The sequence below is a fragment of the Poecile atricapillus genome, chromosome W (genome assembly GCF_030490865.1).
Source record: "Poecile atricapillus isolate bPoeAtr1 chromosome W, bPoeAtr1.hap1, whole genome shotgun sequence".
Classification (NCBI taxonomy): domain Eukaryota; kingdom Metazoa; phylum Chordata; class Aves; order Passeriformes; family Paridae; genus Poecile; species Poecile atricapillus.
The window spans coordinates 10,264,487-10,282,372 of NC_081288.1; the positions used below are offsets into that span (position 1 = coordinate 10,264,487).

Below are 17,886 nucleotides of genomic sequence, written 5' to 3' on the forward strand. Positions count from 1 at the left end.
TCCCTGCCCATGGCAGAGGGTTGGAACCAGAGGATCTTCAAGGTCCCCGTCCGACCCAAACCATTCTATAATTCCAAGATTACTTAGGAGTCTAAAGAAGAGCAAACCAGAGCTCCTCCATTAGAACTTGGGCCTGTTTTTCTTTTAAATATACCCTGAAGACATAACAAATAATTAAAGGTTAGCAACGCAGACATAGTGGCTGACAGTATTCAGTTTTGCCACTCTCATTGGAGGGAAAGCCCTCCCACCTAGCATTCCAATATGCATTAATATCAGGAAGACTGCTCACATCACTAAATCTGTATTTTTATGTTACTGATGTAGCTGCTGAATCAGTTTTTACTCGGAGATGCCACTGAAGGATTCATTATTTGCAATATTTACGGTAGTACAATTCACTAATTAAATCAGCGAATATAGCCACTGGATGGAACGGTGAATTATGTCCTAATTTCAATCCCAAAAAATTCTAAAAAAGTAAAATGATAAGCCTATTTTTTTATTTTTTCTTTTTTTTGCATTTTTTCAGAGACAACAAGCAAACATTCAAACATTCCAGTTTTATGTTCTAATTTTTGGGTTTTTTTTTTTTTGGTTGGTTTTTTAATTATTATTTTCATTTTGATTTTATTTTATCCTTAGCACAGTCTTGCTGGATGGAAACACTGAAAGCTCTAGGCAGATGAAGCAAAATCATGAGCAAAATATAAATTGCTGGAATGGCCAATGAAAGCCTAGAGTAGGGCTGAACACAACCTGAGGCAAAATTAAGTAGTTGTTTATCTCAGCTTCTTCCCACTCCAGTGTGAGAACTGTATTTTTTGTCACATCCACAGAAGGAACTGCTTACTCGCTGCTTTTGAAAACGTTATATGTATATGTACACATATCTTTACTATGTATTTACTAAATTATGCAATATATAATCCCAATGACACTGGAATTTATTTAGCCATAATAAATAATTCTTTTTTAGTCATAATAAATAAAACCATAATAAATAAATAAAATTTATTTAGTCAGTAAAGTTTCCTTCAGCTTTCAAAACTAGTCCTTAATTTGATCTGATTTTCACAGACAACAGGGAAAGTGAGGTCAGAGGCAATAGGATGTTGTGTAGTTGTTTTTACTTTTCCAAAACTGGGAGGACGGTAGGGAATTGAAGGGTTTGGCAGAACTCTGCAATAACTTCTGTTTTGCTGCTGATAGAGTTCTTCCCTCAATCCCCTGCTCGTGTTTGTCTTAATACATCAGGTCTTAATTCTTACTTTGAAATTTTCAAGACAGGAAAGATTTCTCCTTATTTGATTAGATCATACTTAACAAAATGGAATCATTATACATTAGTAATGAACTAATTAATTGTGACAAATTGCATAGCTGCAACATTTGACTCTTCCATTGCTCTGCCTTAGGGGTTACACTTCTCAGCAGATGATGGATAATTTGTCTGCTTTTTCAGTTTGTTGGATGTTGTCACAAATTGTGAACTGGATGCCTTTGACAGTATTTTATGCTTTGCTGTGGCTTAAGCTGTCAAAAAAGGAGACAAGGGATATATACCCGATGATTGCTCACTAGGTCATGCACCTGAAATCTCATTTTGCAAGAAAGATTGTCTTTGGTTATGAAAAAAATTGTCTTTGGTTAGTCCTACAATGTTTCTTTAAGTGTTGTCCCTGAAGCAAGCTTGTAGGAGCTTGTTATCCAGAACATTTGTATCTTGCCAGGTTTTGTCTCTCTCTGGTAGATAACTGAAGGAATAAAATAATTTCTTGTTTGTTTCTGAAAAGACATGTATGTCTTATTTTAATAAAAAAGAAGTTGTTTTGACATTCAATATTTTTTTTTTATTTTTTTGACTTCAAAAGAAATCATTGGGGTGTTTCTGGTTTTTTGTTTTGTTTTTTATTACATTCTGCCAATGATAGGAAGCCTGAAGATCAGAATTAAAAAAGTTTCATCTCATTTTCATGTTATACACTGGAATAACACAGCAGAGGTTTTAGTGAAAACATGTTCACTTGCAACAGGTGGGAAGCTGGCCATTAGTCTAACAGAATATTTGTATCAAGGAAGCAGTTGGTTTTCAGATAAGAAGTTAATTGTTAAACGTGTTACAGTTTGTTTATATATCTACAAAAATGCATGTTTTGTTTGTTTTCTACCATGCTCAGGCTCAACTTGTTGAGTAAGTTGAGTGTCCTCACCTTGCATATATAAATGAATAAAATATATAAAATAAATAAATGAATAATAAATGAAAATTGTGAGCTGGCAGCATGCATGAGCCAGAATGACGCTCCCGGGTATGAAGTGTTGCCAGTTGACTGTGAACTTCTTTGCCGTTGGAAAGCAAGTTGTTCTCACCTTCAGCTCCTAATTTATTTGACCATTATTGCTGCATGAGAGCTGGATCTGTCTGTCAGGATTGTGGTTCAGATCAGAAATGCCCTCTGTGAGAGACAGTTTGGCCCAAGTTACGGCAGCTGAGCCACCCCAGGATTTCCTGAGCAGGTGATTTCCCTCTGATGCAGCCCAGCCAGAAGGTTTCCTCTCACCGTGCCCCTGGCCCACATCTGCTGGTAGGGGCCATTCAGGCTACAGCACAGGGCAGATGTAGCAGAAAATAAAATCTCCAAGTCCTGTATTGCAATATATTGCAAAATATTACAATCCCAGCAGCAACTTTTTCAATATGCATGGCTGATTCCATTAGGCTGATACAGGTGAAGCCTCTGAAAGCAGGGTTAGTTAGAAAAGAAAAGTAATGAGTTTTTTACAAGCTTTCTGTTGCCTTATTGGTTCTTTTGGTTGTTGGGTTTTTTGGTGGTTTTTTTTTTTCCCCTGAAAATTCTATGAAAAAAATAAAAATAAAGAAAGGGTTTTTCCTCCTCATTTTTTTGAAGCAATTGCTGCAATGGGCTGTTATATGACCAGACTGGTCCATTATTTCCCTGGAGTACATCCTGAATTGATGCAGAATGTCAGAGCACAGTGGGATTTAGCAGGTGCTGAGCTGCTGGCATTCAGTTTTGCTTCTTTAATTTATCAAATATGAAAGTTAAACATGTGTAGAAATGCCTATAAAAATGATTCTGAAGTTTTCTTTATTTCACTGTGTGTTTATGACCCCTATTCTTTTTTTAAAATTCAGATTCATACTTTTACATCCTCCTCCTTTTTCCTGAGAAATATGGCACTTTGAATCCTTACTCCCTGACTTGTTTAAAATTGCTGCTTAAAATACTGTATGACTTCAGGGTTTTGTATAATATATTCTTTACTAATTTGTTTCTATATGCATTTTTTCACTCCATAGCAATTGCTCCAGCTGTTTCTGAATTTCCTTAACACATTGTTTCTCCCTAGTATTGGACACAATCCATATAGAAGCCTTTAGAAACCTCAAACTCAGCAGCTTCTCTCTTTTTAAAGACTCTGTTTATGCAGTATTTACTCATTCAGGAGGGATTATGTGCCTTAGTTAAATATGGTAGGCTAAAGTAACTAAGATGTAGTACACTTTAGGCCATTATGGTAGGAATTTATAACAAGATAAAATTTCTTCTTAAACAGTAAAGTAGATGTAAGATGAAATGTCTTTCTTCATCTCATTCCAGTTTTCTGCAATTTTACTGCCTTGTCCTGTGGTTGTATATTCATAAAGTAAATTAAAAACAAGGAGACTTTCAGCAGCCACATGTTTTTAAAATTTATTTTTGTCTGGACCTTGTAGAACAAAGAACTTCTATACTGAGTGATTAAAGCAACGAGTAGAGAAAATTCAGATGGATATAGTCATATACTCATGAGACTACCCGTGACATGGAAGCGGACAAAAACAACTACAAAGAACCTTAATTTTACTGTGTTCTCAAAGATCCTTTTGATTTTTTTTTTTTTTATTATTATTTCAAAGACATTCAGATTCTTATGAAGTGATTTATAAGGATTTTTTTTTTTTTCATTTTCTTAAAACGTCTAAAGCAATAAGCCCCAATTCCTAATATTGTCATCTGCTTATTGGATCAGACTGACAAAACACTATGTTCAGAGAGAGTGGCTGAACATTGCAGGGTTACAGTGTTCTGGAGATGAAGGATGAAATCAGTTCCCTGGGCACTGAAATTTTTGTTGTTAACTTCAGTGAGGCCAGGATTCACAGCGAATGGAACACAGCTTGGCATCTCAGAGGAGCAGGGCTGGGACTCTGTGTATCCTTCCTCACAGTAAATGTTACCGAAGAAAAAATTACCGTGTTTTTCCTTTTGTAAAAGGGACAGGGAGAGTCTTTATAGCAAGAAATAGAAATGGCTTCAGAGTGAGAATCACCTCTGTTTATACAAGCAACAACTTTTTTCTACTTTGTGGTACCCTGTGGCCCCCAGTCTTTGAGAGAGTAGTTTTATTCATATTTTCTCTATATAATCTGGAGAACAACACCAAACCACGCTTACTTAACAGCCAAGGTACAATACCTATGATGATGCTAGGGCCAAGAATAACAATTTTGTCTGTTTTTATGTTGTGAGAGCACATAATGCAATTGCATATGGTAAAGATTTTCACCCGTTGGAGACAGGGGGATATTTCCTTGGGTAGTTGAATTTCAGAAAATATCCGTCCACTTTCTCTTTGGACCAGCCTTTGACCAATAAGAAAACAAAAAAGAATGTTTGTAGATATGTCAGTATTTTTAAATTGCAAGATTCATCCTTGAGCTGATTGGAATATTGATGAGGAGCAGGAGCTGTCACATCTTTACCAGCTCAGGTGGTGAAACAGACCTTGTCTCATCATCATTTTTCTCACGTTTCCTGCTTGTGTGCTCTATTCCCCTCACACTTGCTGTGTCTTAGATTTCTGTTGCCAGAGATTTATTTAAATAAAATAAACCAGCCTGCTATTGCTTAATATTTAATATATATGTGGATTAGATTAGAATCCATTAACCAAATCCTCTGTATTACTTTAATATTTCTTAAAATATGTGTTCTCCATATATTCCATATATAAGAAAATATTTTACAGTATAAAATTATTAAAAATTAATTTTAATACTTTATAATATAGACAACACACATACGTATGTACTCTATTTAGAAATATATATGAAGTCAATATAAATATCCATAGTTTATTTGCAGTAATTTAATATTCATTAATTAAAGATTAATAAGTGGGTTTGCTTCCAACTCTTGCTCTGCCATTAACTCTGTATAAAAGTTCATTTTTGCAATAACTAAATTTAAGCTTCTAAACGGCCATTTCCTTTATTTGTAACAAAGGGTGACATACCAAGAGTAGGGCAGCATTTTGCTTGAAAAATCCAACTCTTAATCTAGCTAGCTCATGTAATTTTTTTAATAAACTGATCGAGCTCAATCTTAAAAGGTCTGGGCTGATAGCTGGTGTCTCAAAGACAATTTTAGGACATTCTGCTCTAAAAGAAACCTTCTAATTTCCTTTTCTAATTTATTCTCAAGTACTTTCTACACATTTGTTGTGCCTGTTCCATCCTTACTCCTACAGACCATTTTTGAGGGTGGGCTTGCTTTCTGACTCATTTTTTAGGTTGCATCACTGAACCTCTGTCTGCTTTCAGAGGACAGATTTTCTCTTCTTCACAGTCCATCTTAGTGGCCATTTTCAGCATTTTGTCCGCTAGCAGTTCATCTCTTTGTCATGATGGACAAATCAAACTTACAGAATCCCAAGCAATATGATGAGTGGTCTTTATTTAACTGCACTAACACTTCTCTATTTTTGCTGGAGTTACGTGTGATTTCCAGTTTGCCATGGCTGCGGAGAGGATAGAAGATATTGATGGATGTTGTAAGAAAAACTAAGAACTTTTTAAGAGGTGATCTACATAAAACCAAACAGGATAGCATCCAGTTCTGAATTAACTGTTTTCAGACAGCAATTAAGACAAAATATGAATGAAAACAGCAAAATAGTTAAAAAAAAGCAGAAAACATGAAGAGAGCATTTTTACATGAGTTTGTTCCTGGTCCTTTTTCTTCTCACTTAACCTAGCTATTGCTTGGGATTTACTGATCTTTTAAGGCTCTCTAGTGATTAGGAAGTTATTGAAGTGGTGGTACTGTGGCAGAATGATGATGAAGTCTGGAATTACTCCAGAACAGCATTTACAGACAGTCTTTTGATTGGTTTTATTTGGTTTTATTAACACCTAATTAATTCTTTTTTTTAGAGAGAGAAGTCTTCATTAAAGATCAAGCATATCTCTGTAGTTACTTTAATTTGAATGTCACTAGGATATCCTTTGAAATGCTAACAAAAAATTAGAGCAAAATGAAGAGCCAAGTTTATATGAAATATGTGGGTGGTTTTTTTTGATATTTAATCCCTTATATTAAAAAAAAAAATACAACATACTAATCTCTTCGTATTTTTTTCTCATTTTTTTTGTTTGTTTGTTTGTTTTGATTTTTTGGGGTTTGGTTTGGTTTGTTTAGTTGTTTTTTTTAAGGAGGAATTATTTTCAAATAGAGCTCCTACTTTGAAGTAATCTGTAAAACTAATAGTGAACAGTATAAAAATATTTTTTATAATAATAAAATCATAATAAAGATTTAGCAGGTTCTTAGACTGTGCATATCCCTAGAAAATCTGAAAAGTCCTCTAGAACCACTCTAATGACCAGTATCTTTCACACATTTTGTCTTCTTGCCATCTTCCCAGAAAATAACCTTCCAGCACTGTATGGTTGACATGGAATATTATTCCATTCTGAAATACCTCCTGGCATATTTTGAGATGAGAGGAAGCAAGGCAACAATGTGTAAGATGCACAAATGCTGTTGTCAGCAATGGGTTGCAGTTTGGAATATGGGTGTCTTTTGTGTTATGCTATGGAATGGTAATACATTCCAGACATTAAAAGAAAATTAATGAACTGCTAAGGAGCTCCCTTCTCTTCTCCCCAGTGTCTGTGTAGCTGCCACATCAGGGAAGCTCACGTATTTTCAGATATAGGAAATAGCTCTCAGGCTTTTCAAATAAAGTTGTTCTCTGTCGTGCATGCAGGCCAGAGCCTCTGCATTGAATAAATCATCAGAAGCGTATTCCAGTTCTTTTAAAGAAGGCACAGCAGTGCTCCCTATTTTTTATTGATTGCATTTGCAGGGGAAAATTGAATTCATTCCTTGTCAAGGCCCCTAAACCTCATATCATAAAGAAGAAGGAAAAAAAGATAGATGGAGTTCAGTGGAATTAGCCACAAAAAATATCTTTCATATTGTGTGATGATGAATTTTATTTTTTCATCTTGCTTGTATCATGTGAAAGGTAGCAGCTGATGTACTCTGAAGTAGTAATCTTCAAAGACTTCTTTTAGCAGAATTGAAAATAAACTTGTTGGAGAGTTTTCTCCAACTACATTTTCTGCCAATTATCAGTTAAAAGTTCGTTCCTGTATGTAAGTTAACTTAAAGAAAGACAAGTAAATATACAGAAGAGTGACTGTAACACCTATAAACTATTTATTTTAGTAAAATCCATTTTTTTTTCAAACAGAAAATAAATTTTCACTGTATAATGGGGGTTAATAAAAAGTATTTCTCCAATTAGGGTGTTCTGATAGGTGCTATATTCTCTACTATGAGCTAAAGAAAGCACCACAACTTTGATTTTTATATGCCAATTGAAAATCAGGATCTTTCATAAGGAACCATTTGAAGATCAGATTTTTTGCTGATTAGGACTGGGTTTGCTTGCTTTTCTTTGGAAAGTTTCAAAGCCATTGCTGTAGGCTTTAAACCAGAACTCAGAGGTATTGGTTTGAAATTACCTATTACCAGTGATATTGCATTCCAAAAATAAAAAAAGGGAAAAATAAAAAAAAAAAAAAGGACTTGATTTGCAGCTTGTTTTTAAAGTGCAGGGTGTATGCTTTAGCAGAAGAAAAACATTAATAGAAGCTGTGGAAAAACACTTAGAAAAATAAATTATTCAAACTAAAATTCCCAGCATCCTTTTCCTTATTTATTGATAACTGGATTTGTTAACACAGATGTGGGTGCATTCTATATCGAGTATACTCTTTAGATAGAGTGAAAAAAACCAACGAACAAACCAACAAAAAAAAACCAAACCAAAAACAACTAAACAACAAAAACAACAAAAAATAGTCAAGACACCCAAAACAAAACAAAACAAAACAAAAAAAACACATGAATGAACAGAGTTAGTTTGAATTACAAATAGCAAACCTCTCTCCAGGAATGATTGTTTTAATGATCATACAATCATTTATTTGCATACCAGTCCCACTAAATAAACTGTGTTTCTGTTCCAAACACATTTTTTTTGTCATAATGAGAAAGTGAATTAAGAAGAAGGTGACAAATGTTGAACCTGTCATGTGTTATGGTTTATTACAGAAATGAGAGTTGGGCACTTAACTGTGAATTTCTGGGGTGCAGGAATATCTGTTTTTCTGTGCTTGAGAACAGATATATTACAAGCTGTTAGTAGCCTTTTCCCACATTTAGTAGTTTCCTTCTGTTAAGATGCTCTGTTGCTTTTCTTGAATTCCACATTATTTATATTTTTAATTCCAGCTTCATGTCTTGTTGCAAATTCTTGGATTTTTTTAGGCTGACATGTTTGTCTCCAGGAGAAAGTTGCAGAGGAGAAGGAGGAAGGGTAAAGTGGGACATAAATAATACCATAAAACTCTTAAATTTCATTGTATAGCATCACTTCCCCACAAATACTACATACAAGATCTAGTAATCCTTATCACTTACTTTATAGCCTAATCTCAACAAGTCTAATAAAGTGCTAGAATAATCAGTTCTATTATATGGATTCAGCAGTTCAGTTTTCAGTTATTTTACTATCTGTAGACCATCTCCTTTTTTGTTTGTATGTGTTTATTTGTGATATATATTTGCATATACATGACTGTGTATGTGCAGAGGTGTGTGGACACATGTGTAACTCTTTGCAATAAATCTATGGGTGATATTAAAATCATAGAATCATAAAATATGCTAAGTGGGAGCGGATCCATCCGGATCATTAAGTCCAGCTCCTGACCCTGCACCATGTGCCTTCAGAGCATTGTCCAGATGCTTCTGGAACTCTGTCAGGCTTGGTGCTGTAATCACATCCCTGGGGAGCCTGTTCAATGCTCAGCCCCCCTCTGGGTGAGGAACCTTCCCTGGTACCCAACCTAAACCTCCCCTGACACAGCTCCTTGCTTTCTTCTCGAGTCCTGCCACTGGTCACAGGAATGAAGAGATTGGTACCTGTCCCCCTGAATAGGAAAGAGTAACATGAAACAAAAGAAAAGCTGAAAATATCTTGTCTACCTGAGTGACAGAGCTTCTAATGACGTAATGGAGCCACTTCTGGAAGCAAGATCTGACACAAAGTCAAGTTTAGAAAGTCCGTATATTAATTGCACAGCAGGTCAAGCGGGATCTAAGGCATAATTGAACTGTAACCGTTTTAAAATTATAATTAACATCTCATGGTGCCTCAGGGAATTTTTCTTCTTTAAGTAAACATATATTTATTTATAATTATCTACTTGACAAAAAGAGAGGTATATAATACAATCTTATTGCTCACAGGAAATCTCAAGAGTTGGAAATTTAATTTGATATTTCTTCAAAAAGCTATCTCTTGAGATAGTAATAGCTTAAAACTACTCTGGAAAAAAAACAGATAAACCTTTCTACAGAATACATGGTGTAGCAATTTTCTCCTTAACCTTTAAAAACAGGCCTATAAAATTTAATGTTGTGATCTCATTTCTCTAGTACCTTTTAAGAGCGTTACTTTGGAAATGGGCTGTAAACCATTAACTTTCAATCCATCTTTATTTTTATCTTTTTTTTTCATTGTAGCAGGGGGCTAGAATGTGGACCTACTTTCCAAATTTTGCTGTTATGCCACTTAGGTCGCTTAAAGGTGAACTGGTTTTATTTCAGCTTGACTTGCCCATTTTTAAGAGCAGATGAATGTTCCTTCCTGTATGCAATACCATAAAATAAGCAGGATCTCTATGACAAGTGGCAGTTTTCATTGGATTTATACCTGCATCTTTAGGTCTTTTCAAAAGTTTGGGTGTTTTTTTCCTCTAGTTTCCTTTACACTCTTGGCTTGATGATCTAGGTGCTTCAATTTAAGAAACATTGCTTCCAATCCCAGCATGAAACACAAAAGAAAGAATTAGTGACCAAACCATCAAAAAGCCCTTGCTTTTCAAAAATACTTGTGCATTTGAAATTGCCTAAAATTGAGGAACGGGGAGAATTAATTAAATACGACTGATTGAGGTGAAAAACATTATTTATCATAAGCTATATCATAAGGTGTTTTGTATCACAATAAAATTTCATTGATTACTGAGTCTAGTAAATTGATTCTTTAGTGTAGCAGTATTCATAATTTAATGTTCAGTTTTAAAGTTTCCCAATATATGTATTTCTCAAGAAGGTATAGAACATGTTAAAATATTCCATACTGGCTTCATTATATAAGCTATTTGATTGATTAAAACAAGTATTGGTACAGTACAACTTCGTGAATGTAAGTTTCTGTGTAACTAGCAACATACCATTTAATGGAAATGTGAATTTTCTTGTATTTTAAGTTAATTGTGGAGTTGACCCAACTCATAAATGTTAACATTCACTTTGCTGTTCTTACTGTCAGAGCCCAGATCTCTGAACAATAAAATCTATTTAGTGTGTGCTAATGAGCACTGCTGCTCAGGCAGCCCCACCTTAACTCTAGCAGTAACTCATGAGGGTCTTTTTCCCATATAATCCATTTTGAAAGGGACATCTTTGTTACGTGTATATTATACCTACTTTTGTTGATGTCATTCTGCTTCTTCTTATTGCAGTTCATTATAATCACCAAGCATCAACTTTATATGCTTGCATTTATTTTTTGTGTAAAAAGTCTTCTCTATGATTGGGAAGTGCAATTAGAGTTGCATCTCAGAAAGGAAGTATTTGTAGAAGATATTGTCTGTGCAAATAAACCAAGAGTCATTGCATGCAAATAATGCAACTGGAAGAGAGTGTGAGGAATTTAAAGAAAATACCCAAGGAAAAGAAGTGTGTTTCCTAAAATTTAATTTGTGGATTACTTAAATTAAATTTTATTTCTTTCTCAATATTCCAGCTTGCTTTTTGTAGCCATTGCTTCCCATGTTAGGATGTGACTTTCTAATAACAAATTTGTTTTTTCTTTGACAGCAACAATTGTGTTAAACGAACTCAACTGGACGGCAGCGCTGGATGACGTGTTCAAGCGGAACAGGGAAGAGGACCCCACTTTATTATGGCAGGTTTTTGGTAGTGCCACTGGCCTCGCAAGGTATTACCCAGGTAACTGAACTGTCCTAGACAGCTGTCCTATGCCATATACTGTATTAAAAATATTCTGAATTATCTGCGAGCAGCGAAATATAACTAAAAATTGCTTTTTTACATAGGCACAGTTTCTTTATATCAGAATTACACACTGAAGGACTGTGAAATTCTGGTATAAAGCTAGTATCAGGGGGAAGGAACTGGGAGTGAAATATGTAATTGGTATTTTTTTTCAGAAAGAAGAACAGAAGATTATGTCCTTTGAAAAGCTGAAGGGTTTATTTTTTCTATTATTTTCTATATCTTGTGTAAATAGTCAGTTGAATATTTGCAAGTGAGATTTTTGTACCAGTCTAGTTTTAAAGACAGTGGCCTGGAAAGTAGACATATAATCATATTTAACATCAGTGAAAATGTTAGTGCACCATGCTATGTTCATGTCTCTCAGAATCCACAACCTCTGATAGGTACATCTGTGCTTTTAGAGCTAAGGTCAATTCAACTAGATTATTCTATCAGCATCTGTTTCACCAGCCAAGGAATCCCATCACTTGATCACACTAATTAATTTTAATAGATCTATATTTTACTGAATCTAGATAATAAGTAGCCTGAATTTGATTTTTCTTGTTTGCTTTCCAGTGGAAAGCCTTGTTTCACTGCAAGGCCTGTGCTGCTGCTGCTAAGTGATGCTCTTATCAATGCCTGAATATGTCCACTACACACAGGACAATTGTGTGAATCATGTTGACTCATGCCTAAGGAAGAATTTTGAGAACCTTTCTCTTCTGTTTACACAAGATTGTTTGTGTTTCTGAGGGCGAAGGGGATTGTTCTAAAGCTGTTGTTGTATCATTAGCAGGAGTGCTAGCACAGGCAGGGAAACTGCCTCAGGCTAGTTTACAGGAAGAATATTTCATAGCACTTGAGTCCTGTTTGTTTTGTCATGCTGCATGATCATGAAACAAATACAGGGAGATGCTGAAGAAAAAAAAAAAAAAACAACTTGCAAATAATAATTTATTATTTATTTCGTTTTCTGTCTCTTCCAATGCTTCTGGGATCTGTCATCATGTCTGGGGTCAGCATTTGTGATGGCTTACTATGTGATGTTTTTCCAGTACTGAAAAAGAATGTTTCTTAAATATATCTCTCTTCCAATCTTCTAGGAAATAATATTTCACTTGAAAATTAATCCCATATATTAAAAAAGAGATTCTTATATCTAGCTAACCTGTCTACTCCAGGTGTTCACCAACACAACATAGGAACCTCAAAATCTCTGTGTTCTTCCTTAGAATACCTATATAAAAAGGGAGTTTTTCTCTCTTTTGCAAGTGCAAATGTTACTTGTAAATAATTCATCTAAACACAATTTTAATTTAGTGCAAAGCCCAGATATTTAGTGTAAAGTGCCCAGCTATTTAGTGTAAAGCCTGCTGTTTATTGCATAACTAAGTATTTAACAGCTGTCCAATCCTGTCAGAACATAACTTTGTAAATTCCTGAGTAATTCTTAAATGTTGGACATACATACACAGTGTGGAGCAGTCTGATACTCTGTAAGTTATATGTGTTGCTTTGTGCATCTGCTTCCCATTGAAACTCAAATTGGAAAGCCTTTTACATTTTAGATTTGTAGAATAGGTCTTTGTGCGAGGTTCTCCATCTCTCTTTTATGGTAAACTCTTTCTCAGTTTACTGATACAGCAGATGTTTTGAAAATTAATTCAGGTTTCAAAAGTTAAAGTGGATGCTATTCACATTTTCATTTTGAAAACTATATTATAAATTATAAGTCATTACTTCTTTATATTGGCCTTTGGTAAGTCTTTTTCAAAGTGATGAATTTTTCCTTAGTGACAATATTTGTGAAATAATTTGGAAATTTTAAAACCCAAAATTAAAATGCATAGAGAAGTCTGCTCATTACTATCTGAAACATATTCACCCAGTCTTTCTTCACATGTTAAAAAAAAAAATTCAGTACCTCTAAACTACAAAGGGTGTTTTCAAACACCCTTTTTGTTTTATTGAGTTTTTGTGTATTAGTGTTTTTTATCTGATATTGTCCCAATGCTTTTAGTCATGGGCAAAGGGTACATCACTTCTGTTCTAAGGAGGCTCTTGGGCTGTCCTTTTCACCATAGTAACCAACAGCAGCATGAAGGGATCTTTCTATGAGCAGTCCTGTAAGAAAAAAATATGTTTAAAATATGAATGTTTGAGCCACCAGCATCCCAGTCTTGCCCTGTCACTTGTGGTTACATTCTTCCCCCCACACTTGGGGTGATGAAACCACAATATCCCCTTTCTCTTATCCTACCTTCCAGCTACAGTCCAAATTCCAGTGAGTAACCACATTTGGGGAGGGATGGGCTTCGGTGAGCACGGATGGACAGCTGTGCACATTTCTCAGATGATTTTAGCAATCTTTAAGCCATTAACCATTTCAGTCTCTCACATTACAATCAATATTCTCATTAGTTTCAGTGGCAGCATATCTTTTAAGAGAAATGCTAAGCTGTGTTACTCTACTGGCGATCATCCATTTTGAAATGAAGATGCCAAGAGCAATTTTGAGATTTCTATTAGCTTCTCTATGAGCTCTGAACAAGTCAAGAGTAAGTAAACAGTAATTTAATAAGAGCTCACAGAGAAAAGCGCGTATTTAGTGCATGAAACTTTAAGAAGGATGTAATACATGCTCATTCATATATTTCAAGGCACAAATCACAAATTAGTCTTTCATCCTTTTTAAGACCAGCCCTCAGTGATCAAAGGCCTCTACAGCCAAAAGGAAATTTGGGAATGAGGATACCTTGTTCCCAGTGGAGGAGAGTCAAGTTAGATATTATTTAAACAGCTGGACTCAAAGGAATACCAAGTAAGTTTGCCAGAGACACTAAACTGGGAGGACCTGTTGACTCCCTCAAGGGAAGAGAGGCCAGTTTAATACAGAATAAACAGTTGCACAAAATTTGGATATTTCATGATTATTTTGTTATTGTTGTGGTTGTTTACATTTAATGATTCTTAACTACAGTTAAAATATGTCAACTTTTTATAACAAATGAACAGATTGACTCATAAAATTATTGTCATTGAAATCAAGAAATAAATATATGATAAATTTAATCATTTTAGATAACTTAATATTTAAATAAATTTAATATTATTTTAAAATATTAGAAATTTACAGCTTTTGTCCTGCAATCAAAGTTTTCTGTCATTAATGTGTAACTCAATATTAAGAGCCAGTTTTTGAAAGTACTGCAAAAGGAAGCTGAAATGTACTTTGTGGGACTTTTTAATGCAAACACTACTGAAATTCAGTATTATGGAAACAGAAAACAAAACCAGAGGAATTTCTTAGGTAAAATTGTGAGTCACTGAGTTCAAAATTTGGATTTTCTGTAATAGGACAAGAAAACACAAATGATTATAAATGTTGAAATACTTTCTCCTTAGTACTAGTAGATGTACATCTACCTGCCTTATTATTCAACTTCATAAGTCTAATTCCAGAACCCCGTATTGGTTTTTAAGATGTCATTTTGAGATGACACTTGACTAATTCTAGTCCAGATAGAGGGTTTCAGTAGTTTTTAGATTAAAAATAAAAGCAGTAATCTGGCAGTGTTTTATCAAGATCATTGAAATAAGCAATTGATCCCAATCCAATTGAAACTTTTTCTTTTTTTTATAAATCTTGAATCCGATGCCTGTGGGCTTACACATGGAGGGTCTGTCTGCTGTTTAGACAGAAAGGTATTTTAATATAGATCAGGTTTCAAATTTAATTTATAATTAACCACAGACCACTGGACAGATCTGTTGCTCAAAAATAAATTAATTTAATTATAAGAGTTTAATATGATTTGACAGATATTAAATTACATTTTGTGAGGCATCTATCCAGGTAATTTGAATGCTAGGTTTCAGAAAGCAGCTATCTAAAAGAACAATTTAATATAATTATTTTGGTGGACTATGTGGAAGTGTAGGTATAAAGTAACCAGTTCCTCTTTTAATCATGAAATTCTTTTAATTATAGACATAATTAGGCTTATAATTGTTAATCAATGTTTCATTAAAATACTGCAATGGGAGGCATATTATTTTCACTGTAGCAACTAATTAAACAAACTTTAAAAACAACTTCGAATTTATGTGTCTTTTACCAGATACCTCCTCCCTCTGTTCATTTCTGGGGGTTTTTTGTGATTTTTTTTTTTGGTTTGTTTTGGTTTTGTTTTGTTTTTTTGTGGGTTTTTTGTTTGGGTTTGTTTTTGTTTTTGGTTTTTTTTTTTTGGTTTTATTGTTTTTCTTTGTGGGTTTTTTGTTGGGTGTTTTGGTTGGTTGGTTGTTTTTTGTTTTTTTGGTTTTTTTTAATTGCAGACAGCAGACATTTATTTGCAGTTAAATATGATACATGAGGCTTTCTAGTTACAGTAATAAGTCCACTTAAGAAAAATTGGTTGCATAGGATTACTCAAATGAAGACACAGTCCTGATTTAGATGAATGTTTAGTAAAAAAACTGTTTGATCAGCAACACTGACAGCTCTCTCAGGGAAGTACACTAAACAATAATTTTCCCAAGGGCTGTACTAGAAAGGGTAATACTGATAAGGAGACTGACAGTACTGATGATTTCAGATTTCAGCTAGTGAGTTACAAATATCCGTAACAGTGGCAGGATGGTGCATGAGTAGATTCAGCATTTTTTATGAGGAAATTCTGAATTCTAGGCTCAGTGTGACAGTATTTGATCTTATCCAAAAAGCTGAGTCAGTTCATAACAAAAATAAAACTGAGAAAGAAATACTACCCTGTCCCCAGCTGTTCCAAGTCTTCCCAATACTACCTGGAAAATTAACAAGGACCTATGGAAAGTTCAGCTGAAAACTTGTGTTCACAATATGGTATTTCTGGCAAAAGGCATGTCTTCCAGTCTCCCCAGCTTCTGCATTGATCTGTGACTTCTCTCTGTTGTATTTGTGGAATCTTTTTGTTGGGGGTCTTTCATAGAGGAGAAAGCAGCGTCCAGCCTGCAGCTCCACACCCTTCTCTTATCACACAACCTAGACACACATACTTGTCCTCTTCATTTGACCTGTACTAGAGAAGAATTCTTACTTTAAGTATATCTGATCGTGTCTTATTCACGTATATAGGTGTTTCCTAAATTCATCTGTTCCCTCAGTTTTATCTGTGTTATTAAACAGGGTGAGTCAGAGTTTTATTGGAGTCCTTTAGACAGCCCCATGGTGACACTGAAGGGACAACACGTGCTGGCAGCTTTTCCCAATGGACAGCACTGAATGCTGTTTTCTTAAATTCTACAAAGTTCTAAAGTTCTCCAGTTTTGTTCCAGGAGACTTTATGTTCTCCCTGACAGCTGGATTACTTTGTGCTATACTGCATGTCATATATATGCTGCATGGTATATAAAATACAAGTTTTCATCTTCAAAACACTTCTGGTTAAAAAACTAATAAAAACATCACAGTCCTCATTTTGCAGATAAAAGAACTGGTATAGAGAGATAAAATAGCTTCTTCAGTGATATTCTGAAGGTTAGATATTCAAGCCAGGGATAAGTACAGCAACAATTTCTTTAATATTGGGTGTGCATTTATGTTCATTAACTCATACTTAAATTCAGTTTAAATGTCACCAGGTCTAGTAATCTCCTCTGGATGTTTGTTTCCCTTTCTTTACTGTAGATTTGCTTTCTACTTAGTCTTCCTTTGTTTATCTATAGAATAAGTAGGTATAATATGAGAAAAAAATATATTAGAGAAAAATCTCTTTGCATTGCTCATGCCAGTTTTTACTAGGATATTCTATGGAATTTGAGCTCATGAGATATTAAATAGAAAAATTCTCAGATAAAGAAAACATCACTTCAGTGATGATTTTCCAAAAAAGCAATCTTGTCCCTAAAGTCTTTAAATTTTGGTATTAAAAATATGGATAGAACAGTGCTATCTGAAAAATTATTATCTTTTATCCTTCATTAAAAAAAAAACAAAAAAACAAACAAAATATAAAACAACCAACTTAACCTGTTTCCAGATGTTAGTCAAGCAAGTTTCACTTAGCATCTAGAGCATTCCCTGCTTAGAACAATTAATAATAGAAGAGCTTTAAAAATCAATTTCTAATAAAATAAAATGGTATCTCTCCAAATGAAGAACTTGCTGTGCACAGCTGCCCTTGTGTTAACAATTAATGACAAGCAATAGTGTTGTGGCCATGATATTGAACTCTCCAGAGAAAGTAATTACTGAGACAGATACTAAGGGACTGGAAAGCCTAAAAAAAATCCATACAAAACAAATCAAAAGCCTTGAAAAACTGAGAACTTCACTCCTTTTTTTTGCAAAAGGTTTTATATTTTATAGCTGCTCATTCCTGTTAACAGCTCAACATTTCAAGCAGCCTTTAAAGTAGACAACCAAAGTAAAACCACAAACACTTTTCTAGTAATGCAGCTTATAAATTATCAA

General features: G+C 34.4%; 1 protein-coding gene across 2 annotated transcripts in view; it reads left to right on the plus strand.

Annotated features, from left to right (window-relative positions):
* LOC131591742 (voltage-dependent calcium channel subunit alpha-2/delta-1-like) overlaps positions 1–17,886 on the plus strand; it is a 362,151-nt gene that overhangs the window by 237,216 nt on the left and 107,049 nt on the right. For both annotated transcript variants that reach the window (XM_058862758.1, XM_058862760.1), the window contains exon 7: positions 11,253–11,384. In XM_058862758.1, coding sequence (XP_058718741.1) covers positions 11,253–11,384 — 132 coding nt within the window. The remainder of the gene's footprint in view (positions 1–11,252; positions 11,385–17,886) is intronic.